The sequence below is a fragment of the Anarhichas minor genome, unplaced genomic scaffold (assembly GCF_050575085.1).
Source record: "Anarhichas minor isolate MPS153535 unplaced genomic scaffold, ASM5057508v1 ptg000027l, whole genome shotgun sequence".
Taxonomy (NCBI): Eukaryota; Metazoa; Chordata; class Actinopteri; order Perciformes; family Anarhichadidae; genus Anarhichas; species Anarhichas minor.
The window spans coordinates 17,522,379-17,546,552 of NW_027466473.1; the positions used below are offsets into that span (position 1 = coordinate 17,522,379).

The 24,174-nt window shown below is 40.0% G+C and overlaps 2 protein-coding genes across 2 annotated transcripts in view; one reads left to right on the forward strand and one right to left on the reverse strand.

The window, feature by feature from the left end:
- Positions 1–11,905, forward strand: part of sh3pxd2b (SH3 and PX domains 2B) — a 34,278-nt gene extending 22,373 nt beyond the window's left edge. Inside the window, exons 6-13 of the mRNA XM_076102432.1 lie at positions 2,934–2,959; positions 4,887–5,018; positions 5,373–5,474; positions 7,645–7,762; positions 7,975–8,183; positions 8,286–8,332; positions 8,463–8,588; positions 8,724–11,905. Of these exons, the coding sequence (XP_075958547.1) occupies positions 2,934–2,959; positions 4,887–5,018; positions 5,373–5,474; positions 7,645–7,762; positions 7,975–8,183; positions 8,286–8,332; positions 8,463–8,588; positions 8,724–10,259 (2,296 nt within the window). The 3' untranslated portion in view covers positions 10,260–11,905. The remainder of the gene's footprint in view (positions 1–2,933; positions 2,960–4,886; positions 5,019–5,372; positions 5,475–7,644; positions 7,763–7,974; positions 8,184–8,285; positions 8,333–8,462; positions 8,589–8,723) is intronic.
- A 596-nt stretch (positions 11,906–12,501) lies between these two features.
- Positions 12,502–24,174, reverse strand: part of stk10 (serine/threonine kinase 10) — a 35,752-nt gene continuing 24,079 nt past the window's right edge. The window contains exons 8-20 of the mRNA XM_076102431.1: positions 23,369–23,503; positions 21,599–21,922; positions 21,102–21,515; positions 18,787–18,911; positions 17,884–18,007; positions 17,204–17,383; positions 16,959–17,051; positions 16,609–16,738; positions 16,083–16,207; positions 15,622–15,810; positions 15,419–15,544; positions 15,161–15,274; positions 12,502–14,272 (exon numbers count right to left, since the gene is read on the reverse strand). Of these exons, the coding sequence (XP_075958546.1) occupies positions 14,132–14,272; positions 15,161–15,274; positions 15,419–15,544; positions 15,622–15,810; positions 16,083–16,207; positions 16,609–16,738; positions 16,959–17,051; positions 17,204–17,383; positions 17,884–18,007; positions 18,787–18,911; positions 21,102–21,515; positions 21,599–21,922; positions 23,369–23,503 (2,220 nt within the window). The 3' untranslated portion in view covers positions 12,502–14,131. The remainder of the gene's footprint in view (positions 14,273–15,160; positions 15,275–15,418; positions 15,545–15,621; positions 15,811–16,082; positions 16,208–16,608; positions 16,739–16,958; positions 17,052–17,203; positions 17,384–17,883; positions 18,008–18,786; positions 18,912–21,101; positions 21,516–21,598; positions 21,923–23,368; positions 23,504–24,174) is intronic.

The following is a 24,174-nucleotide window of genomic DNA, read 5'->3' on the forward strand; positions in this document are numbered from 1 at the left end:
TGTATATAAGGGACACACTCCCTGTGACAGTTGATGAAGTGTGTGTTAATTTCAGCTCTTCATTCACTGTGCACCTAGGTGTGTGTCTTATTCGTCTGCCAAAGTGTTTTAATAATACAGCGAGCATCTTTAAATTCTTTAATCTTTAAACACATTGTGGCTTTACATGTTATTTTCAATCTTTTAATCTTGTAAAGTAAAGCAAATAACATTATCAAATGTAATTGTCAACACATCTTGTGGAAAGCAGCATTAATATTCTTGGTGATTAGGTAATGTCTATCAGGAGTGTACTTGCACTGAGTGAGCAGCTGGGGGTTCTTGCTCAAGGACAGTTAACAGGACACGTTGCTGTTATGGGGATTGAATACGAGACGGGTGCTTGCACCAGCCTGCCATATTGTCATCTGTAATGTGGATGGATTTCATGCCGCTTTTGAAGTGTGTGGTCTGTTGCAGTCAGGTGGTTTACTGAGTTCGCTGTATTGCTCAGGCGTGTGATGATAACATCGTAATTGTGTGGACGTGTCACTCAGAGATGTTTCTCTTATCCCGACATTTTTACTAGTGTGAAAACTATAACCATATGTAACTCTTCTTTCTTTCTTTCTTTCCTTCTTGCTACTATTACTCCAGTAAAGTATCTGACTTCTTCTTCCACCACTTACTATAAAACAGTGCAATGACAATGTTATTTGCACATCCAGTCAGTATGCGCAGCCAAGAAGAACTCTCGAGCTGTCTACTAGTTGTATGATTAAAATCAGAGGAGGTTGCAAAGGACACCTACCTCCTTACTCCAATAAAACCCCAAGCATGTGTTGGGAGAGGTAGGAAAGAGGGGGAGCATTTGCTTGAGGTGTATGAATATAGGAAAGACCTTGGTTTGTCTTTATTGAAATTGGATTACTGCTTTCTGCTAGTGCAGCCTGTTGTTTGGCTGACTGACAACAGGGCTGGTGTACAGACACAGCAGCCAATGTGGGAGAAGATTTATCATGGCCTGTAAATCTACTGCACTGAGAGGAGCATCTTAGACTTTCTCCTTAAGAGCAGCTAACTAAGAGGAGAGGAAAAGGGAGGAGAAGATGATGAGGACTGGAAGAGGAGTGCTTCAATGTAAAGAGGACATAGAGGGTCAGAGAACCAGATTAGATGGGGGGGGGGGGGGGGGGGAGAAGGGGAAGAAGTCTGTCGAAGAGAGGAAGTGTTGTAACAAGGACGGTGCAAGGAAAGGGAAAGTAGAGGAGATCATAGGGGAAGAAAAAATAAAGAGGAGAGCATACAGTAATATAAGGACAGAAGGAGATGAAGGGACAGGTTGAGGTGAAGCAAGGAGGAGTGGGAGAAAAGGGAGAGGCATTCTGAGAGGAGAGGTGTCATTTACCATTCAAATCGATATTGTATGTGTCCTTGTGGTAAACACATGTTTACTGAAAGGTTTGGCTCCAAGTGTAGAATCAGAACCCAGAGTGAATATGTCCACGTGATCTCCTGTAGTAGGAGGTTGGAAATATGTCACATCCCCCCTTTTCTGTAACAGAAAACCTGTGAAGTGTGTTCTCACGACTCCCCTGTAGTTCTTATTTGTTCTCCCATTCATCACGTGGCCGCCATATGACTCAACTAGGCTCGTCTGTGAGTGTTCCCAAGAAAGTTGAAATTGAAGTTGGCCCCATGCTTTTTTTATTTTCATAACCAGCCTCAGAGTAACATGAACATCTCTGAGTGTGAGATTTGATTTGATACTCTAAACTAGTTACAGTAAAATAATCATATTAGGCCAAGGCTCCAGGTCAGTGGCTTCGTCTGGTGCGTAACATGACCCTGGTTTCACCTCTGTTCAGAACTAGATCATTGGTACTGCTTTTGCTGGTCTGACCAGGGATTTATTTTTAGAGTACATTAATGGGCACGCTTATGGGGTATAGATTCATTGAGACTTAAGCCTCTGCAATTAACAGGTCTGCCGATCGAACAATGCTTTTTGTGGCTGAAAGCATTCCTGTTGATGCAGGGAGAAGGAACAGGCTGTAGTTGCCAAGGAAGATGAAGGAGTGAGTTAAGTAGACATGGAAGATGTGAGATGGAAAAAGGAAGGCGATCGAAGGCCATTAAGTAGGAGAGTAATATTTAGATAACAAAGAGTATGAGAGACAGTGTTTGAGCAAGAGGGTGAAATGCTAAGCATTGGCCACCGTTGACTTTTCGGGGCATCTGGACATTGAATCAGCTCCTGACTGCTGCTGTGGAATGATGGCTTATTTATCTGGCTAATGTCTAAACCAGACAAACCAGATTATTGAATTGAACATCAGATTTAATTTCAGAGATCAGCTATAGAGGCGTGTTATTCACATGGACCTGCATGGGAGAAGGAGGCAGAGAGGCAGATCCTTTTTGCATGTGTCTGTAGTATATTTATAGCATGAACTGGTAACAATAATGCTAGAAATTATAGTTAAATCTTTGCTGGAGTAATCGGTGTAGGTGTTGTTCTGTGAAACCAAAAAACGAATCAAACAATTCAAAAATCTGTTAAAATTGAATAAATTCCAAGTTGATTTAATAAGTATGAGTAGTGCCAGTTTGCCACACAAAGTTGATAACTGAAAACATTAGCAACAGAGATGCTACTGGTAACAATAACAGTAGTATAATGAAGTAAATGCATGAATACCTTTCTTTATTAAAGGTCATCCCTATAAAGTATGGATTAAAGGATAACGAATCACTGTGAAAGTAATATGAGAGATTCTGTAATTCAGGCCGCTGTCTTGTCTTATTTCAAGTTGTAAGATGTGTCGTGACATCCATGAGGTGAAGTGAATTAGTATGCATAATGATCATATTAATTGTATGTCAGGATTATCTCCATAGCTCTGCAATCTGATATTTCCTAGTATAACGTGATGATTTCCTCTCTTTAACAGGGAACCCATTGGAAAGAAGAAATCAGGTAAGACGCTGCTTTATTTGTGTATTTGAAATTAAACAGGGTTAGGTGATGTTGGGCTATGGTGTGTTATTTTGTCTTTGAAAACAAAAGTGTAGAGGAGAACTAGAATCAGGTACTTTGTAGCTTTACTGCTCTTATGAGACACCAATTTCTATGACTTCTTTTCATTACAAATACAAGCATCCTACAATTCATCTGTAGTAAATCATATGCCATTGTCTCCATCTAGTGGGCACAGATTTTTGCACAGGTAAAACAATCGATTGATTCCACCAGCCCAAATGCTCTTGTTTCATAACAAAGACACATATTCTGTCTATACTTGAATGTTTTCCTGGAAGTTGACTATTATAGAACCCGTATTTGCCATCGTTTCACTGTTTCTCTTCATATTCTCTCTCTACTCTCTCCATTCATCTAATATTCTTAAGTTGTTTTCCTTTCCATTAGGGGTTGTGGAGAGAGCGACTACTTTCCTAAAGCGAGGTAGTAAACCCTTGGTCGTGCTCTGTGTGTCAACCAGCGGGTTGCTAGTAGCCTTTTGTGTATTAGGAAAGTCCTATTATTAATTGGTAATGTAAAAGTTAATCTGAGTCAATTGGGTCATTTTATCAGTCCACTGATCTTCCAAGTGAAAACTGGCCTTGGTAAACTTGTGTACCGATTTGTTGTTGGCATGAATTGATTTATAGTTATGACATATTTATTCATCCAATTTGTTAATTCATATGCCCAAAGTATTTAAGTATTTGAGTTAACTGTGGTTCTTTGATTAAGATTAAACTCAAGCTGATATTAGTGTTGATTCCAGTTCTTAAGACTTATGTAAAGACAAGTTGTGGTATTTAAAGCTGTTTTATGAACCACCATACAATTAGAATTTGACCACATCTATACTTTTGAGATTTTAAAAGTTTTCCATCTGCCAGTATGTTGTGAACACATTTGTTTGAAATGTGTCCAATCAACATCTTCAGTGATCTGTACACTGAGGCGGATTTTAATATCCCTTCACCATTCCTGCACTTGATTTCAAAGATTGTTAAAATTACAACACGCTATGTATCAACCAAAAGGTATTTTGTTTTCAATAGTTTTTTTACATATCAAGTTAATTCATCCATCAGGGTTTTGTCTCGACATTTAGACAGATTTAAAGTACACAAATCAAGAGAAATGAGCCATAGTGATATATATTTGTGCTACTGGTTGTATTGTGAGCCCTGAAGTGTTAACATAGATGTTTCTCAGGATTCCTCAGTGCTAACATTGGTGGCGGGTCTTAGTGGTGCTGGTGTGCTGGTTTGTTTCTGTGTGGAAGTCACGGCCATGTTGATGATTGACGTAACCCTCTACACTAAATCCCTACCTTTCACTCCCATTCTCCAAATCTCCTGTTGTTCCTCTCTCACTTTCGCTCACACCAACTCTCCAATCACATCCGCTCCCTCCTCTGCTTCATGTCTGGGTGAATCTCCATACTCTAGATAAGCCTCCTTTTTGCTCAAGTTTTTGATCAAATTTTGACCTTGGAATTTATTCTTGCCAAAAATGACTTGTTCGGTTATTAAATGCATTTTGGCTTTTTTGTAAAGACCGTGATTAAATTGGCTTTTCAGTAAAGTTCCTTTAAGTGAGTATAAAATCTGGCATTTTAAAAGGTCATATTTGCCTCAGTCAATGAGATCCAAGCCATTTTAAAGGTCAACATCTCAAAGCCACACAGATGCAATCTTATGAATCGTATGGTCTACATTCATTTAATAATCCCATTAACAAATGTTACCAAAGATCCTCACTGAAAAGCAGCTGGTAATGAGTAGAGGCTTTTTAAATTATTGAGATTGTATCCTTAGTCTGCCTAACAAAGGAGCAGTTAGGACAAAAGAGCTAAATGAGCTTGTGTCTGATTCGTTCCCCTTAATAGGAGATTCCACCTCAGCAGACCCTCTCTTCCTCGACCAGTATGTGGCAGTAACAGACTATGAGAAGCAGGAGAGCTCCGAGGTCAGCCTGCATGTGGGTCAGGTGGTGGAGGTCATTGAGAAAAATGAATCTGGTAAGTTCTATATGGCATCCGGTGTACTTAAATACGGTGTATTTATGTTCATTTCATGTATTGATTAAGAATGTAGGGACGTTACAATCCCCTCATCTGTGAAATACTATAATTCCATCATGTTTTCCCTCATACTTCTCCATTGTTTGAGGTTTGACTGGTGTTTAAATAATTACCTCGTCTAGTTGCGCCTCTTCTTCTGCAATGGTTTAATGGCACCAGACTGGAGAATCAGAGCCACCACGTGTTTATCTCAATGCACCCAACTCCTAATATTTGCACAAAAGTAGTGGATGGAATTGTGCATTCATTTTCTGGAAAGTGGATTTTAATGGAAACATTCTTCTCATTTAGGGTGGTGGTTTGTTAGCTCAGACGATGCCCAGGGCTGGGTCCCTGCCACCTGCCTTGAGGCTCAGGATGACCCTGATGACTTCTCTCTTCCAGGGGAAGAAGGTACAAAAAATGTTCAACCTGAGTGCTGTTGTTAAAATGTATGTAAAGAGACCATATAGCATTTACTCTCAAACCAACTGTATGTGTACGTTATGTCTTACCATTTGAATAATGAGAGTTAAACTCTACTTTTATGCAATGTTGACAGAAAGGCAATAGCACAAAACATTTTTAAGTGCTACACGCATAGTGTCGTGTCATTTGGCATGCACCATTTGACCCCTGTAGCCAGACATTCAAAATAAATAGAAGAAGTAGTCAAATGTGTATGATTTGCACATCGAGGGATGAAATGCTTCTTTTCTGGTGAGTTGCTCTTTGATGATGGAGAGACACTGCCAGTGTGTGGACAACAGGTGCGGGTGTTTCAGTGTGCGTTATATTCATAGACTGACATAGACCATTAATACTATAGACTGTAGATTAATACACATAATATACAGTATGTAAGAAATACAATATAAAGTAAAACTTGGACAAAAGTTTAAACAAATAAAATAAATAGCAATCACTGGCATAAATACTAGTGAGATTCCATAAAATGTAGATGTTAAAAGAACGATGCTGTAATGACACAGTACAGCACATGGTAGGAGCCCTACTAAGCAAAGACGGGTAGCCAGCCAATATGCAAATTACAGACCATATCTCAAGTCTTGGCAAGCCTAAGAACTATATGGTTTATAAGTGGACATTGAGCTGGCTTCCCTGTCTTCGTTGGGCAGGTCGATCCGCAGAGCCCTGGAATTAGAGAGTCACTCATATTCAGCATCCAATTCCACTGACATGAAGCAAATAAGTTAGCAATTGTGCAAGTAGATACTAAAATATGGTCAAGTTGTCCCTATACTAGGCAGCAAGTCTTCCAGTAATGACAGAGATTTAATTACATAGTCCCAAGACTATGAAGAGGGCCAACATCATCCCACAGATCCTAATTAACGGTGAACTATATGGTCATACTATTTTAAAGAGTAACTTATAAATAAAGCTATGCTATGTGACAGTAGCATGCTACAGTAGTATCACAAGCAGAGGGTTTGAAACTGCGATGGAGATCCAAAGGAAAATAAATAGTCAATCTAGCACAGGTGGAACCTGTAACCCTATTGTTTCAAAATAACAATAATAATAAAACAGAAGATGTGCACGAATTTAGAGTTTTCTTTGGTCAAAACAGCATCAAGTAGAGCTCTGATTTCTGATAAGCCCACCAATTCTGCCTTTCATTTACGATGAAAACATCCTCCAGATGGAATATGTAACGTTCACTTCCTATTTTCCCCACTTACTGTGCTGGGATGTCAGTGCCTCGGAGATTCTGGTCACTGCCAAGGCACTTCGGTCGTCGAAGAACTTTAGGGGATCTATTCAGCACAGGCTTTGGGCAAGGTGGAGCGCATGCCTTTCTTCTCTTTCTTTTCTCTGTGTGTGGGTGTGTGTGTGTGTGTGTGTGTGTGTGGGTGCGCATACACAACTGTATGCATGTTTGTTTGTCCATGTATTTGCATGAAATGTTTGTTGCATGACATATCCAAGCATCCTTGCATGCAATGTGGATGGTGGATTAATGTCTAATACAAATAAATAAAATAAAAACATATTAGGAATTATGTAGCATTTTAATTAACCAGCATTAAACACTTGATCGATCCATATCATTACATAGACTATCTATAATATGTAAAAATAGTACACATATTAAGAATAGTAGAAATGACTATTTCTAGCAGAGTAACACATGTGTTCTGTATGTTTGTGTGTTGCACACTTCTGTGACTTACACCTTCTCACTCCACACGATGCTGCTCAAGCCTTGCCTCATATAAATCAGTTAGCCAATGTGAAGCCGATGCACTTCTGTACCGATCGTAGTATGTCGTCCTAAATTACATAAGGAGAGTGTTATGATGAAGAAAGGAATTTTAGCCTTTTCCTTAAAGGTTTACAGACATTTTCACTGCATACCATAACAAGTTTAAATGATTTCATAAAAGCAACACCACACTTTACAAAGTTACAGTTTGAAACGCGTCAAGCTCTTGTAATCCGTGTGTGCCACCATGTGTTTTTGTCTCCAATGCCGTTACTCTACATTCACATTAATTTGCACCACAATGATTTTTATTATGTTCTTTTCTCTAACAATATTTTCTTTATATGACTCCAGAAGAGAAGTATTCAGTGATTTACCAATACTCGGCCAGGGATGAGGATGAGATCGACCTTGAGAGGGGCATGATTGTAGAGGTGATTCAGAAGAACCTGGAGGGCTGGTGGAAGATCAGGTAATACAATCAATGACATTAACTCTGGAAAAGTAAATATCGGAAACAATAAGAACTAACAAGACACGTAACTGTGCTTAAAGACATCATATCTTAGTTACTAATGAGGAAAATAAATGCTTAACTGACGGATTTCATGGTACAGACTGAGTAGACTTTACAGGTGGTGTTCTCGTCTGAAGCCAGTGATTGTACATCTCTCCTCCACTCAGGTACCAGGGCCGTGAGGGCTGGGCCCCAGCCTCCTACCTGAAGAAGACTGATATCCAAGGCCAGAAGCAGTCAGCAGGTGCTGCTGCTCATGCCAGCACCAATGATCTAGATGGGTTCTCTAAACAGAACCAGCAAAACAATGCAGCCAAAGAGAACCGAGACAACAGCCAAAAAGAAAACAGACTCTCGTTTTTTTCTGACAACAAAAGTAGGAAGTGAATTTCAAATACAATAAGCTGCCTTTTGCTTTTCACATATTTTGTTGAGTTGTACAAGACAATTGATTAATTAATGTGTTATCCCTCCACAGAAGCGGGATTAAGACATAGACCTCCACCACGCAGAGATCTTACCATTGTAAGAGATGCACTTCAAATCTCTATATGACACAGTGTGGATTCCTGTTGCATTGGAGAATTGCTCAGTTTGTCTCATAAAAACGTTTTTCATCGAGTTAACCGTTATGTGCCCCTCTCACATTCCACAGCCACGTGGTACAAACCTACCCAAGCCGCCGATTCCTCCTCAAGTTGAGGAGGAGTTCTACACCATATCAGACTTCCAGACCACCATCCCCGATGGTATTAGCTTCCAAGCCGGAGTCAAAGTTGAGGTGGGTCAAGCAGTTTCTAAAGTTGTAAAGATTTCAGTGAAACAATGAATTTGTACATTTTGTCTTTACATTTATTGTTGTCATGCATTTTATAGTGTTAAAGTTTAATTAAATGACTCCTTTTTCACCTACCAGGTGATTGAGAAGAATAACGGTGGTTGGTGGTACATCCAAATAGATGACAAAGAGGGATGGGCCCCCGCCACCTTTATTGACAAGTACAAGAAGACCAGTAATGCCCTGCGACCTAATTTCCTTGCCCCTCTGCCCAATGAAATGGAGAAGCTGAGACTGGAAGATGGTGGACCTTCAAATGTTTCAGGGACAGATGACAGCTGGTCCAAACCTTTGCCAGATGAGCCAAACCCAGCCCTCGACTCCTGTGCCCGGCCTAAACTGAGAGATTGGAAGTCCAGTGCCAACAAGGTGCCCCCTACTATCACTGGGCCTCTACCTCCAGCTCCAGCAGCTCCTCCAGTCGAGGAGAAACCAGCTCTTCCACCTCGAAGGGAGTCCATTAATAAGAGCTTTGAATTGGAGGTATCTGAGAAACCAAGGGCTGATCATTCCAAACCGTTGCCTCCAAAACCCCCGATTCCTGGGGTCATCATGCCGCTGGTTACACCCAAAGCAGCCCCCTTCAAACAGGACAAACCGCCAGAGACCAAGAAAGAAGATAAGAGCAAAGCTCTTCACCTTCGGAATGAGATGGGTCTTGAATGTGGCCACAAGATCTCTGCCAAAGAGGTGAAGAAGTTTAATCTGAAACCCGTACCTAAACAGCCACCAAAACCCAAATCAGAAGCGCAGGAGGAGAAACCAGAAGCAGCTGGCCCAGCAGTGTTTATGAAGCCAAAGCCAGTGATCCGTCCTAAACCTGTTCCAGCTGCCAAGCCAGATCCTCCAGCAGAGAACAAACTAGACATCACCAACCTGAGAAGCAAGCTGAGGCCCCCAAAACATGCAGATCCAAGCTCTGTGTCAGCTGAGGTGAACCATCAGAATGACACCTCAGCAGCAGTAAATAGTTCCCACCCCAGTGCACCCCCTAGCTCTCCCCCCATCCATATCCCTACTCTCAACAATGGTAAGCACTGCAACGAGCCAAAACTCCCCCCAAAACCTATTAATGGTCATAGCCAGGAGAGCTCATCACCTCCTGCAAAACCAGCAGTGCCTCCCCACAAAGAACCCCCACAGAGACCCCCCACCATGGCTCCAAGGAGACCTCCTCCTCCAAAGAAGACCGTTCCATCCAGCCCGACAGAGCTCAAACCTCCACCTGCTCTAAAAGATATCCTGGACATTTCCAAGGGCCCACCAACCCAACTCAGCAGACCCCCTCCCCCTAAACCCAAAGGGTTTGTTCAGGCACCTGCAAACAAAGAGAAAGAAGAGCCCAAAATGAATAAAGTCCCAGTTCCTCCCAAGCCCCAGTTGAAACCCTGCCCGCCCAAGGACAAGCTTCCACCTCTACTCATGGAGCACAGTAAGGATGATCTGTATTTAGCTGTGGCGGACTTTGAAGGGGAGGACCAAACATCCAGCTTCAAAGTGGGCACGGTGTTTGAGGTAATGGAAAAAAACAGCAGCGGCTGGTGGTTCTGTAAGAATGTAGGACAAGAAGCTGAGAGCTGGATCCCCTCAAATTACCTGAGCAAGAAACCTTAGAGTGAATGTTTCACCTTAGGAAAAAATAAACAAAATATCACTACTTTGTAGCTAATTAGCATTTTTTTATTTAAAGGTACCTTTTTTTTTATAGTGACACATTTTTGTTATGTTGCATTTTGATAAGAATATTCTACCTAAACCAAACCAGCAATAACACAAGACCTTGTTGGGTATTGTGATGTTTACGTTTCTTTGTTTTGTTTTTATCTCAATTTAACATTAAGTGCTTTCGTTTCGTTGCCATATGCTAGTCGCAGCTTGTGTCAGTCGTTCCATAACTTAAGCTAGTCGTTAAAACAACCATAACTGTATCTCCACCCATGCCTTCTTTGATACGGTGCCTCTATATTATATGCAAAGTGCTAATGTGCTTATTATACTGTATGCAACAGTCCTTGTTGGAATCATCTCCACATCCCAGGACAAAACACGAGATGTTCAAATCCAGCAGTAGACAAAAACTGCACATGAACTCACAGGGGGAGTTCAATGACTACATCTGGGCGTTAAAGTGCTATTAGCAATTACTAGAGATGTCTGTGCCAAGTAGAAGTGTTGTTTGTTATACGAGAGACATGCATATTAGTTTTTGTGTTATTGTAATGTTTTCTTCGTCGACTGCATAATTAATGTTGTGCACTTTTTCCGTCGTTTCATTTGAGATCGTTTTAAGGTTTGCACATGCTGAAGGAAGGGGAAGAATGCCACAGTGCATTTTATTTCTTTGTTTTACATTTTATCAGCTATGTTTTTGTATACTAATTATCCACCAATGTTAAGATGAGCCTGGAACATCCAAACTGACTGACAAGAAGAATTTTAACATTATCATGTTACACCCAAAAATAATAAGTGAAATGTGACTTGCAGAGCACGTCTGCATATCGGTACCAGATGTCTGACCTAAGAAATTGATGATCTACAGTGATTTGTGCAATGACGTACAGTATTGTATATGTACAGTCTGTTCTAAACCGAAGTTTGGTGCTTAAATAACTGCAAAGTATGACCATTGTAAAATATATTATGTTTTACATTAATGCTTGACTGGTCTCAAGCATGGTCAGTATAGCAAATAATTTTTTTTATTGTACAGAAATGAGAGGCATATCTTTGCTGTTGTCACTTTTCTTTGATGGTCCATTTGTCAGGTATTTTACACTGTACTGATGAGGGTATTAGAGGAACAAAGAGCCAAGAATTACTTTGGTTGGTTGGTTAATGGGATCTGCTAGTTGGAGGTAATACAGAGGGTTGTGTTTTTGTTTCTTTTTCTGAGATGAAAAAAATAAAAATTAAGTCACTTGTGTTCGCTTTACTAAATGAAAAAGCATGCACATCCATGCTCTCTAAACAATCAGACAAGGCTACAAGCTGTAACACTGCTTCTAGTTGCTATAATGTTATTCCACCTTCCACCCATGTTTCATACAAAAGAGATGGTGTGCTACCAACTAGGAAGAAGAAGAAATTGTATTGTTGATTATTTTATGAGGACAAAAGGCAGGAAGGTTCAGTACAGTGTAAGGCAAATGTATGGGTTGATGGTGTCATTTCAATATTGTAGTTTTATTTACTTTTTTACTCTGTATTTTTCATTACATTGAATCCTTAAGTCAATAAAAGTTTCTGATTTTTCAGTACACCTGTCATACTGTGTCTGATTTTAATGTGTAGAAAATGATTCACTGCTGGAATTAATTTTTATCCCTTAGTTTCTTTTTTTCATCATACTACACTGACTTTTTTTCAACATATTATACTTGGTCTTTTTATGACTTTTTTTAGAGGAAATACAATGGACACACTTTAAGATGACTTTTTAGAACGTTTTCTTAACATTCTGTTTTGACTTTTTAGACATTATACTTGGCCTTTTAAAACGTCATTATTAATGATTAATTTATAGTGCTCATATTCAAACTTTGCAAATTGAAATCAAAAATGTATCAACAGAGACATAATGGCTCTGTCAGTAAAAAGAAAAGGTCTGAAGTATGCATTAGATGTGTGTATTCTCACCAAACATTCTTCCTTTATGAAAAACAGTTGCGTGGGAAATTGCATAAGCATGTTTTTTGACAAGCTTCAGGTTTCCTGCATATATCCAGACAGGTGATCATCTTCTTGCCTTCTATCCAATGACCCGTTCTTGTCTCTTTCGTCCTTCACTTTCAAAATGGCCGTGCTGATTGCGATACTGCCGATACCTTTAAAAAGAGCCTGCGCCACAATCCACTCATTAGAAAATCTGCCTTTATTGAGTAATTTACAACAGTGATTCCTTCTGTTACAGTTTCATTCATACTCACAACCCCTCCATACAAACAATATCATGTAAACTGAGGCAGAGAGGAAGGCATACATGGAGCCATTAAACATGGCAAAAGAGAGAATTTTTACAACTAATTTAAATACTTTTGAGATAGCGTATGAGAGGAAGAGAAAGTTGTACCCGATTACTGACCTGGTTCAATGTAAATCTGCAGGCCAAACTGTTTAAAACAAAAAACACTTTCTCTCACCCGACAAGCTCCTCAGCTGCAAAGTTTAGGTTTCAGTTGAAGATTTAACATCTAGAGCCACCTTACAGCAGGCTGAATTATTGTACTCCCATAAAATGATATGAAGAGTTGAGTTATAAAATCAGAAATCATTGCTTTCAAAATATTGAGTATGATTCAATGCCGGTTCTTTCAAAAAGTTGTTGAATCTATTTTTGGAGTTAAACTCTTCATATTATTCCCCCTCTCAGTGCAAAGGAAGACTAAGTTTAAGAAAAAAACATCTTTAAGCTTAGCAAAGACATACATGTAATATTGCACTTTGGTTAGCAGGCAGTGCGTTTACTGCACACGGTATTACAATTATACACATAGTACATTTCTTTGATTTTAAATCCCCTATCTAACGTCCCTCAAAGAACAACAGTATTTTGCTTTGGCTTCATCGGTTCCCATCCAGTGTGACTGAATTTACAGTAAAAATTCAACAGAAAACAAAAAACAAATAATAATAGTAACGCGGTTCGAGTCTATCCTCATCTGTTAAAAAAAAAATAAAAAATCATACCCAAGTAATCATTAAAAAAACTAATTAATTCTGATCTGGATTAAGCCCCATCCCCCAACATTCTTCATAACAGGGGTGTTAAAAAATATACATCAAAATGAATATTTACAGTAATAAATCTGGATATGGTTGTCTTTGTCAGTGAAAATAAATAAAAGCAGACATTAGCCGATATATAACTTATGGACAAACGGGTCAATGAGCCAAGGCATACAGAAATGGGGTAAAATAAGAAAACGGTCAGTGACTATCAAATTTTGGGTGTGTTTCTGTTCATAACATTTGGAAGACGGCACTGATCATTAAACAAAAAGTGCTTATGTACTGGCTCACCAGTTCTCATACGAACAAACACTATTCCTCCTTACGCAAAAAGAAATTATTCCCAACCAAATAATATTATTTTTGGTATCTTCAGCTCTATGCCACAGCATCATATTACCTTCATGTTGCACTGGTGGGCAATAAGAAGCCAACATGAACAGAAAAAGGAAATCAAAACACTGTATAGGAGCAGATGTAATGTAATCAGGCCATGTGAAGCACATGAAGAGTTTTAAATCCATCAAATACTAAAACAATTTAAGAAAGAAAAAAAATAAAAGAAAAACCTTAGAACATTAGTAAAAACATAAATATTCACTAAAACATTAAAGGAACCCAATGGAGGGATATGTATGCTGCCATTGCAGGCGAAGCAAATTAAAACTGAGGCAGCAGGCTATTGTAACGCCTGTGGGTGTACAAGTGAGGGTGTGGTGGGAGGAACTATTGTGCAAAGTGACAGAGGATGTTTTTTATGTTGTGGAAGAGTCTTGGTAGGGCACAAACTTGGAGAGTTTGTTGGGAGAACTTGGGTTTGGGCAAGACGACTTCTCACTCATCTTAAAGAAAGCCTCCTGCTCCCTTTTCTTCAAGTTTAGCTCCTCTTCAAGGGCCTAAGGGGGTTGGAGGAGAAGGGTGGAAATCAGAATATGTATGAGATTATCCGACCAAGCTTGCATATAAACTTTTTTTTTTTAATTTGTCTAATGCTGTACAGATGGAATATTCCTATTCTAACACAGGATGAACTATTAAAGTGTGTTCCTTGGTGTTCTGCAGTCTGTATTGAAGTTGGTTGACTAAGTAGACTATATATAGTCCGGTAATGAGTTTTTTTTTTTGTAAAACAGATATATAATACAAAAGATGGACAGTAAGAGACTAGTTGTAATTTGTGAAAAAGAGCTCTTTTATGCTCAAGCTTCTGTTAAATTAAAGGAATAGATTTGACAGTTTGGGAAATATGCTCATTCACTTTCTTGCCAAGAGGATGAGGTGACACCACTCTCACATCTGTTCTTGAAGTGCTGTATAAATCTGGAGCCAGAGAAGATTCTCTTACACTAGCATAGGGACAAGACTCCATTAAGTCACCGCCCAATGAGACGCACAATGCATGTTCTTTAACTTTTAAAAAGAGTCAGGCTAGATATTTCTCCCCACAACCATTCGTTATGCTAAGCTAAGCTAAGCGCCTGCTGGCTCTACTTCTTTACTTAATGTGTAGGTACGAGTGGTATTGTTCTTCTCATCCAAGTCTCAGCAAGACAACAAGTGAGCATGTTTCTCAAAAATGTTGAACTATTTGTGTAACTAGGTCTAGTTTTATGATCCGCTTTGTATTAATGTATACAAAGTAACTCAAGGCTATCTGGTCCATCATAAGAACTTAAATCAGTTCATTACATGCAAGATGTACATTTATACTTTATGTGAAACATAACATATCACTCACATAATGAGTGTAGTTCTGTGTGTTAGAGTCGTGCATAAACTAGTACCGTCTTTCTGGGTTTCAGCTGATCCCTCCAGTCCTTCAGCAGCTGGTTGTGTTCTTCATCCAAATGCTTGAGTCTCTGAGTCTCATTCTCAATCAACAGGTGACATTTTTCATTCTGAAGCACAAAACAAGCTCTTGTTAACAATTGCATTCTAGAGACTCGACTGGAGACGTTTAGCCTTGGAACTTTGATGGAGTTGTGAAACAAACCAAAAGATCTAAAAGTGTAAAAGATGAGACCGTGTTGTCCCTCATTCACCTGTAGCTGCTTCAGCTCTCTGATGTTGCCTTCACACTCGCCAATCATCTCTCTCATCTGGTTCTCGTGCTTCTGCTGCTGATGAAGCCTCTCTGCCTTCTGCCGTTTCTCCTCCTGCAGAGAAAACTAAAGAGAGACAAAGGGAGTGAATATATTAAACTTATTTCTTAAACATGGAGTGAGAAAACCCTTGCAAGCCCTACCTGTTTGATCTTCTCTCTGTCCTCCGAGGAGCTGCCCGTTGAGTTGATGCGGAGGCTTTTCTTGAACATGGCCATGCGGGTCTTCGCCTCGCCGCGCTGGATCTTAGGCAGCCGGTTCTTCTCCTGCTGCTGCCGAGCTTTCAGAATCTCAATCATTCGCTGATTGTAGCACTGCATCTGTTCTTGTTCCTGTTGTGACACAGAACATAGACACATTGTCACTTTCATTTCATTTGTTTGCAGATGGAATAATATACTTTGACACTGCTAAGACCATATAAAAACCACAATTTAAACAGATGGAAGCTCTGAATAACGTAAGTTAATTAAAGGCTGAATAGCTAAATATAAAATGAATTCCTGATTCAAGAATTTATTTTGCTTTAACATGCTATCCAAAGTTAAATGGACGTAGAATAGTGGGTGTGAACATATTGTGGCAAGAAGAGTTGTAAATGTACCTTCTCGTGTTTTTTGACAAGCTGATGCCTCTGGAGGAAGTACTGGTCTTTCAACTGCTGCTTCAATAACTGGTGTCTCTCGTAAAGGTTCTTCTCCTCCATTTCCCACATGGTACTTTCACGCTCTAATCAAAGTGAAGAGGGGGCAGAAGAAAAGTAAATTCTGACGTTCATTAAATGTATTGTATTTTTGTCTTTATCATGTAAAAATTATTTAAGAGATCTATCAACATAAAAGAAGCCGAATTAAAAGTCAGATCAGGAGAGAATTAAATGATAATTTACAAGGAGAGATGGCTCAAAAAAAATAAGAAATACGATCAAATAATGTAATTTAAAATAATTAATATATTATTTTGAAATTATTTTTATAAATGCGCATTTGATTGATATTATACAAAACAATAACAAAAATCTGCGAAATTGGCAAACTTCACAGAAAGCCAAGATCAATAAGACAATAAATAAGGGGTCATTTCATCGGATGGTGCATTTGATTTAAATTAATACCTAACATATACTGTACCTCTGATTAGCTGCTGTTTCTTGTTAAGGCATCCCCTCTCCATTTCTGCAATCTCTCTCTTGTTGCTGGAGATGATTCTCTTCAACGTTGTGTCCAGGTGGTTCTTCTGAGTTGCCAAGAATTGATCCTCCTACAGAGTAGAGAAAGACATGGACGGAGACAATGAATGAAGGAATGGCGGGAAAAAGCGCTACAGGAGGAAATGTTTGATTGGACTTTATTTTGCGATATGTTCCGTTTTCAGCAACATTTTATGAATTTCTCAGTACTTAGAATTTTTTCAAAACCAGTCCAGTGAAGTATGCATAAAAATACAGTTGACTCAAATGACGGTTGACCAGACAACTTACATCTCTTATCTTAATTTCTTGGAAGGAATTCATCTTCTGCTTCAAGGATTCTTTACGCTGATTCCTGGGCAGCTTATCAACCGATTGTTTTACCTAAATATATCAAAAGAAGACACATGATTTAAACACAGGTACACAAGGGAGCAAGCAAAGCAATGTGAAAATGGACAAAACATTATTTATGTGACATTCATGTCTTTTCAGGCTGAAGCGTGAAAGCTTTATTTGACCCGTCTTCAATGTACCTCCTTTTTCTTTTGTTTCATCTGATCCTGAAACTTTTCTTGGTCGCGCTCCTGTTCTGATTTGATGCGTTTGGTCTCTTCCTTGAGTTTAACATGGTGGTCACTCTCCATCTTCTCAATGGTCTGCTTCTGGTGCTTCTCCAGGTTCTCCAGCTCCACATCATAGTGCTTCTTCTTGGCCTGGGCCGCACCAAGAACAAACAAGCACAATGTTGGCTTTGGTGAACATTTAAAAAACAGTATTACCGCGTTTTGTATTACACCACCAAAAGCAATCACATTATATATAACTAAGACATAAGAGAATGCAGTGCGTATGCAGTGTCTTAAAAAGTATAAAAGTTGATAAATCAATTTAGCGCCAATTAAGGCCCTTAAAAAGTATTAAAACGCATTTTTCCGAGGTATTACATGTTGTAGCTTGTTTTCTGTATGTACTGTATATTTGTACAAAGAGGTTCTATGCTAAAGTTTGCATTTTAATCATCGTGTAGATACGTAGTGGGATTTTCTTTAGCTAGCTTTGACATTAAAAAAAAAAAAAAAAAGGAAAATTGTTGACTAACTGTTGCTTGATGACGTTACGCGCAGGTCACCTTAAACTACCAAGCTAATGGGGAAATGGAAGTTTTCGGACAAATAGTTAGAATACTAGTAGCAATGTGAAACCTGTGACTCACATTCATCTCCTGGTCAAAGCGTCTCTGCATTTGTTCTCTCTGTATTTCCAGTTTGGCATTTAGCCCAGCCTGAGCACGTTGCTCTTCCTTCTGCAGAAAACGGAGCTCACGTAGTTCTTGACGTCTTAACACAAACACAAACACAAACACACAGAACTTTAATTTATTAAAAGTTTATTTTAAGTTTAACAACTTCTCAGACAAGCAAATGTGGTAAATAATAATATTTACGTTAATACGGTTACTCTAATACAGTTTTTTGTCGGGCAAATATCAGAAAAGTTATTTTTTCTCTCAGCCCCTGAAGGGCCATGTCGGTCTCCTTGTAAAAATGTGACCATAGTCTGTTGGAGGTCCTGTGGTCACACATGCAATGTTATATTACTACCAGTAGATGGCACGAGTAATGCACCTTATGACTTCAAAAGGCAGTGCAAGTTGTTCCAGACTTAACTTTACAAATTGTTCATTAATAAACACAAAAAAAAAACAGTAATGGTTGGCAACAATTATAAATCTGTATTGATCATTCTATTTGAACATCTAGACTCACAATACAGTTAACCTCACCTTCCCCCCGATCTAAAAGTAACTTCAGAGACATTTTATTGTTTTTTCCATCCATAGACTGTACAGAAAGAGACCAGTACTTAAATGAGTCTTTTTCCAGAACACTTTGGGTATTTGTAAACTCAAATCTTAAGGGGCTAAAGCCCAAGAGTTCAGGATTCCTAAAATAGTATGTGTAGTACAAAGCAACATCCAACAGGGAACACATCACTGCACAGACTTCGCTGTGAGCGGAGGAATAAACAGACCGCTGAGTTTCATGGATGTCATTCGCTGAGAATGAAAACAGAAAGTGAATATTTGTGGCAGAGAGGGATCGGGTGATTCACATACCTCAGGAATCTCATCTCCTCATCTTTCTTCTCATCATCCTTGATGATCGTGGAGGTGGTCACGCTCACCTCCACGCCGTCGATAACGTACTTCCTGGTTCGTTTCAGAGTCTTACTTGAGAAGTTCTGAGAGGCAGACAGACAGGATCAAAAGGGTCAAACAAAAAGGATGACATCTGATTAAATCAGACCTTGAGTAAATATATTTGTTTGCACTGAGTGACATGGATCACTACGTATGTGTTTGAGGGTGCACTGAAACTCTGCCGGGTGGGTATTGTAGTAGTTTGGTTGACAGTTGGGTAGTTTTGAGACATGCTGGTGGTCAAAGTGTTCGGGAATGGATCTACATTCAGTTATTTATTTTTATTTTCAAACTTAAGCTCCGACTCAAGTGACATCACATAAAGCAAGTCATCACATTTCAGGCAGCTCCCTCTGGAGCCACGAAAAGCTTCATACAACCTCTTTTTTTACAAATATGCAGTAGCACCCCCCAATTTGATGTTTAAAAGTACACCTTTAAATATGCGTGCCTTTGTGACTCCCAATGCAGCCTTTTGACCTAGCAGAAGGAGGGGCCGCTGTGTGCGTTAGTGTGCTGACAAAAGCATTGATGTTCCTGTTGATCTGGTTCTACAAGTTGATGTCTGTCTGTCACGGTCATGGGGAGTGCCATTACCGTGTATAGTCTCAAGTAGGTCAACTAGGACATCATACAAAATACATTAAATGTTTAATATGAGTCAGAGCATGAACCCCCCTTAGAATTGAAGAGAAGATAATTGTTATGTCTCACAAAGTACATGTCCCTTATCTAAATCAGCCTCTACGGACAATATTTACAAGACCGATATGGCCGGGTTTACTCTGCAAACATTGGGTAGCTCAAACCCTGGTTGTCGTCATTTCCTGGTTTATAAATACTTTTTATAAGGAGGAGAGGAGGAAACTGAACCAAAGGAAACTGAACCAAAACGCAGTAATTAAGTTGGTTTGTGCATACTGTTGCCCCCTCTGACAAAGCTTCCTAATGAACCATCTACAGCTGAGCAAATAGACAACATATGAGGCTGTTGCCATGAATGACAGCTACTGGATGCTACTGTTGCACTGTTGATTCCCTTTCTACATAACTGACACTTTTACAACATCAATGAATCTATGCGATGTTTGAGTGTGTTATTAAGTACACACTGGCACTACAATCAGAGGACATACGGCTCATTCTGTAGCTCAGCTTTGTGTTTAAGGCTGTCATTTCCTATCACTTGTCATTCACAAAAACACACGCAGCTCTCCCGTGCACAGGGATGAATTCATGAGCACATGCACAGACACTGATGCTCTCAATCATACACACTCTCACACAAATGCTTGTGACCTCCTGCCCATTCACTCTCACTGCAGGCTGCTGCTGAATAATCTGTTCTGGAAAAACTTTACATGCCACAAACAAGACACGGCTCCACGCGCAGTCAATCGGATTTCAGTTGCGGTCGGTCCATAAGCCTCCAGAAGCAGCAGAGTGACAATGAGCTGCATAGAAACTGCCATTCACGCTGCTGAATACTGGACTGTGCCCACACAAAGGGCTCTGTTGGTCCCAATGAATGGAAAATGTTGCATATTTTGCTTCAGACATAAAGATAAATTATTAAACAGTCTCTCTCTTCCTAACTTCCCAATCTCACTGGGTCTGTCGGGCTAAGCACAAATTTTGTGATTACGAAAATTCTCCTTTTATGTTGGTTGCATTATCATGAGGTGTAAAAGAAAAATGTTTTTGTTTACAATGACATTTTGGATATTTAGTTTACACCCTTCAAAGAGTTATTTTAATATACTAAAAATGTTATCAATAGTTCAGCCCAGACTCACCAAATAAATCAATATTCAGCATGAATCGCAACCAATAAAATAATGAATTGGCGTTTAACAGCATTAACTAGTATCTCTCTCCACAGCCTCCCTAAATGCAATGGGTGGTGCAAGCCTGATGGAAGACAGGCTATCCTCTGTTTCAGATCACCCACACACCCCTAAACACAACACAATGCAGTTTCAGTTCCTCTGTGGGTGCCGAGAAATAGTTTTTCCAAGGAGGGGTTTTCCTACAGAGGCAGGGAGTTGGCTCTTTTACTCGTCTATGTCACCTCAAAGACGTGTTCTCTGCTGACACACTTGAATTAATAAATAAAGGATATGCCTAAATCCGGGTTCATTCATCTTGACATTTAAATAAGACCAAAGGAATACTAATACAGGACAGATCAGGCTGCTTCAAGCGGAGACTTTTGCTTCACGTTGACTCACCCTTGCTGACATAGAGATGCTCTCCTTGTGGATCGACATGTCCATGCTCTCAGACGCCATGCTGTCTGAATAAGAGTACCGTTTTTTTATAATCCCTCCAGCGATATAAGGTGAGAGCGCCTCTGCCTTTCCTCGCGTCGAAGTCCGCTCTATTAGGCCACCATTTCGCTCAGAACGATGTGTATGCACTGGGGTAGGAGCAGAGGAGGGCGCAGGAGTGGCTGTAGGAGTGACAGTGGGACTTGGGCCCAGAGTTGGTAAGCCTCCGTTAGCCACAGCTTTGCTCTCGTCCTCGGTCACCTGGACCTGGGGCAGCCCTGTGTCTGTTGAGTTAACGATGATGTCGACATGTTCCTCAGATGCCTCCAGTTGGAGAGATGGTGGCTGTTCCGTCTCTGGGGTCTCCACAGCAACCTTAAAATTAATTTTAACATTATTATTGAATACACCACAGTCAATACAACTTCATTTTCTAAATCTAAAACTTCAAAGATCACCTTTTCCTCCGATGTCGGGGTACTCTTCCCATCCTCGATACCCGAATCTGAGCTGGAGGTCTTGGTTGAGGCCTCGCTCTCAGATTTCTCAGACTCAAGAATGACATCATCGGCCAGTTTGTCGTCCAACTCTTCTGGATCCTTTGGAGGGAGATTCTGCCGTGGTAGGGGAACAGGGACCACCATGATGGGGCCCGGCTGCTCCTGTGTTGGTGTATCGGCCTCGTCCACCTTCGTAGGTAGAGGTGTTGGAGTGGTTTGGGAGGTTGTGGTGGGGTTTGGGGTGTCCACAGACTGGTCTCCTTCCAAACTGGTCCGACTGGTCTGGCGAGGAGAAGAGTATTGTTGTTATGCGCTCATGTGACAAAACATTTGATGTTCCAAGTCGTTGGTGGTCTACCAAATGTTTAGTTCCAACTGAAATCACACTTTTTGTAGTCAAAAATAATGTCAACATCTTTTAAATGAAAAGAATAAAAGAGGTATTTGGGTAAATATCAGAAATGCTTATTTCCTTAGCAGGAAAGTTAATGTGTTGTGTTAACTTGATGCGTTGTGTAGCAAGCTGCTGGCTCAGTGTGACCGACTGCTAATGTTACTGTCCTATGCAAGGTTTAAAATAAGGTCTCCATCTACTTAGACGGATACTGGAACGATATTTAGCCAAATAAATGTAAAGATACGGTACGCCAATAATAAAACCAAAACATTTAAAATACAAATTTCCTCCTTTTGGTTTCTGTTTTATTTTTCTCAAAAGGGAACAAATGGCAGCTGATTTACAGAGCAGCTATGTGTGCTGTAGTAGACAAAGCAGATAAAGTCTTTTAGGCGTCCCACATTTAGTGAAGTAACCTTAACCTTTGCTTTTGTAGGAATGCCGTCATTCCTGTTTGGACTGCTTCTTCTCACACTACGGCTAAGATGGCTATCTAATCTGTAACAAGTACACAGATAATTAGAGGGGTGAGAAGCCTGTGTAAATCATGACTGAAAACCAGGGACGAGTGTTTTAAATGGCATTGTTAACAAGAATTATGTCTGGCAAAATAAAAGATTAAATCTAGAAGCAGCATTTGTCTGGTAACCGCTTCCTGATAGAATGAGTATTTCTAGCGTCTTCTATCACTGTGCGTCTTTTTCTTTTACACAGAATAGAAACAGAACAATGTGAAACCTAAAATAATGTACTCCATCAGGGGTCGTTAGGTGACAACGTTTCTATACAGGAGCGAGGACGAAGGCAGCACCTATTTTTAAATGTGAGTGGGTGTGTATGAATGCCAGTATTCCGGTCTCTGTTCCGTTGTTTGTGCTGAGGGCAGGAGGTAAACTGCACTCTCATACTACTGTATGTCACTTTCTAATCCTATGCCCTCTGTGGGGTTATGGATGGCCTTCAGTCGTTTGGCAGGAAGGCCAGGTTTACCAGAAAATGCTGTTCAAAGTGGTCAACAAGCAAATACTTCAAAAGCAGGGGAAGTGTATGGTTAAGGCAGAACATGTGTGCCGTTTGTATGGTTGCATGTGCAGGTAAATGCATAACTTTGTGTGATTATTTGGACCTTTTTTTTTTTTAATTCCAACTTGTCCGATTTCGTTTTTTTGAACGGTTACAGTTACTGTCCCATTATAGACTCTGTAAATCCCGATCACGTGTACTCTTACAACCCAACCCATGGACTGCCCAGTCTCCTTTTGGAAACAAACAATGACGGAGAAGAAAATGAATAGACAGAAAAGAGGAAAACAAAAGTTGAGGTTTGGTACCACTGTGAGCTCCATGGCGTCGTCCTCCTCTCCTTCCTCCCTATTGTCCTCTATTTCCTCCATGACTTCAGCCTTGGCCTCGGCCACCAGCTCCCGCAGCGGACGGTTAGACGTCACCGATCTCACAAAAGGGTGCTGTGGATATGGGACAGAGGTGAGATGGTTAATTAATTAACAGTTAAAATGCACAGTGACTGGTGCTTAAATAGCAAAACCAGTGTCTTACAACTTGTTGTTCATTTCATGCATCAAATTCTGAGCATAAATCAGCTTGTAAACACGACAACGAGGGAAGAAAAGTAAAAGGCCAGATGTGACCAAAAGATAAACACTAACAACCATAAAACAATTTTAGCTGGGGGCCAACTCAACACATTTTCCATGGATCAGAATATCATTAGACCATTGCTTGAGGGATGCTGCCAGTACTTAACTGTCAATGACGAAGCAGGAATAAGATAAGGAATAGATGAAGGTAGGCTATGGAAACAAACAGTAATTACAGTCGGATACATAAAGTTGCCCATGGGGCTGCGAGCGGCTACAGGAGACTTTCACTGCAGGGGAAACTCTATCTGCCACCTGCCTGTTCCTGCACAGCTACAACAATAGTGGCTCTACAATACAACTCTCCCTTTTAATGGCACACTGATGTAGCACTGTTCCATTCTAACATCATGCTCCTTAAAAGCAGGCCAGCTTTACTTTTACAGCTGCTAAAGAGAAAGTGTGCATTTTGCCAGAGTGCAAACGCGGCACTAATAAGCCGAGTGCAAGGAGAATAAAAAGCGAAATTAAAAGTTGAG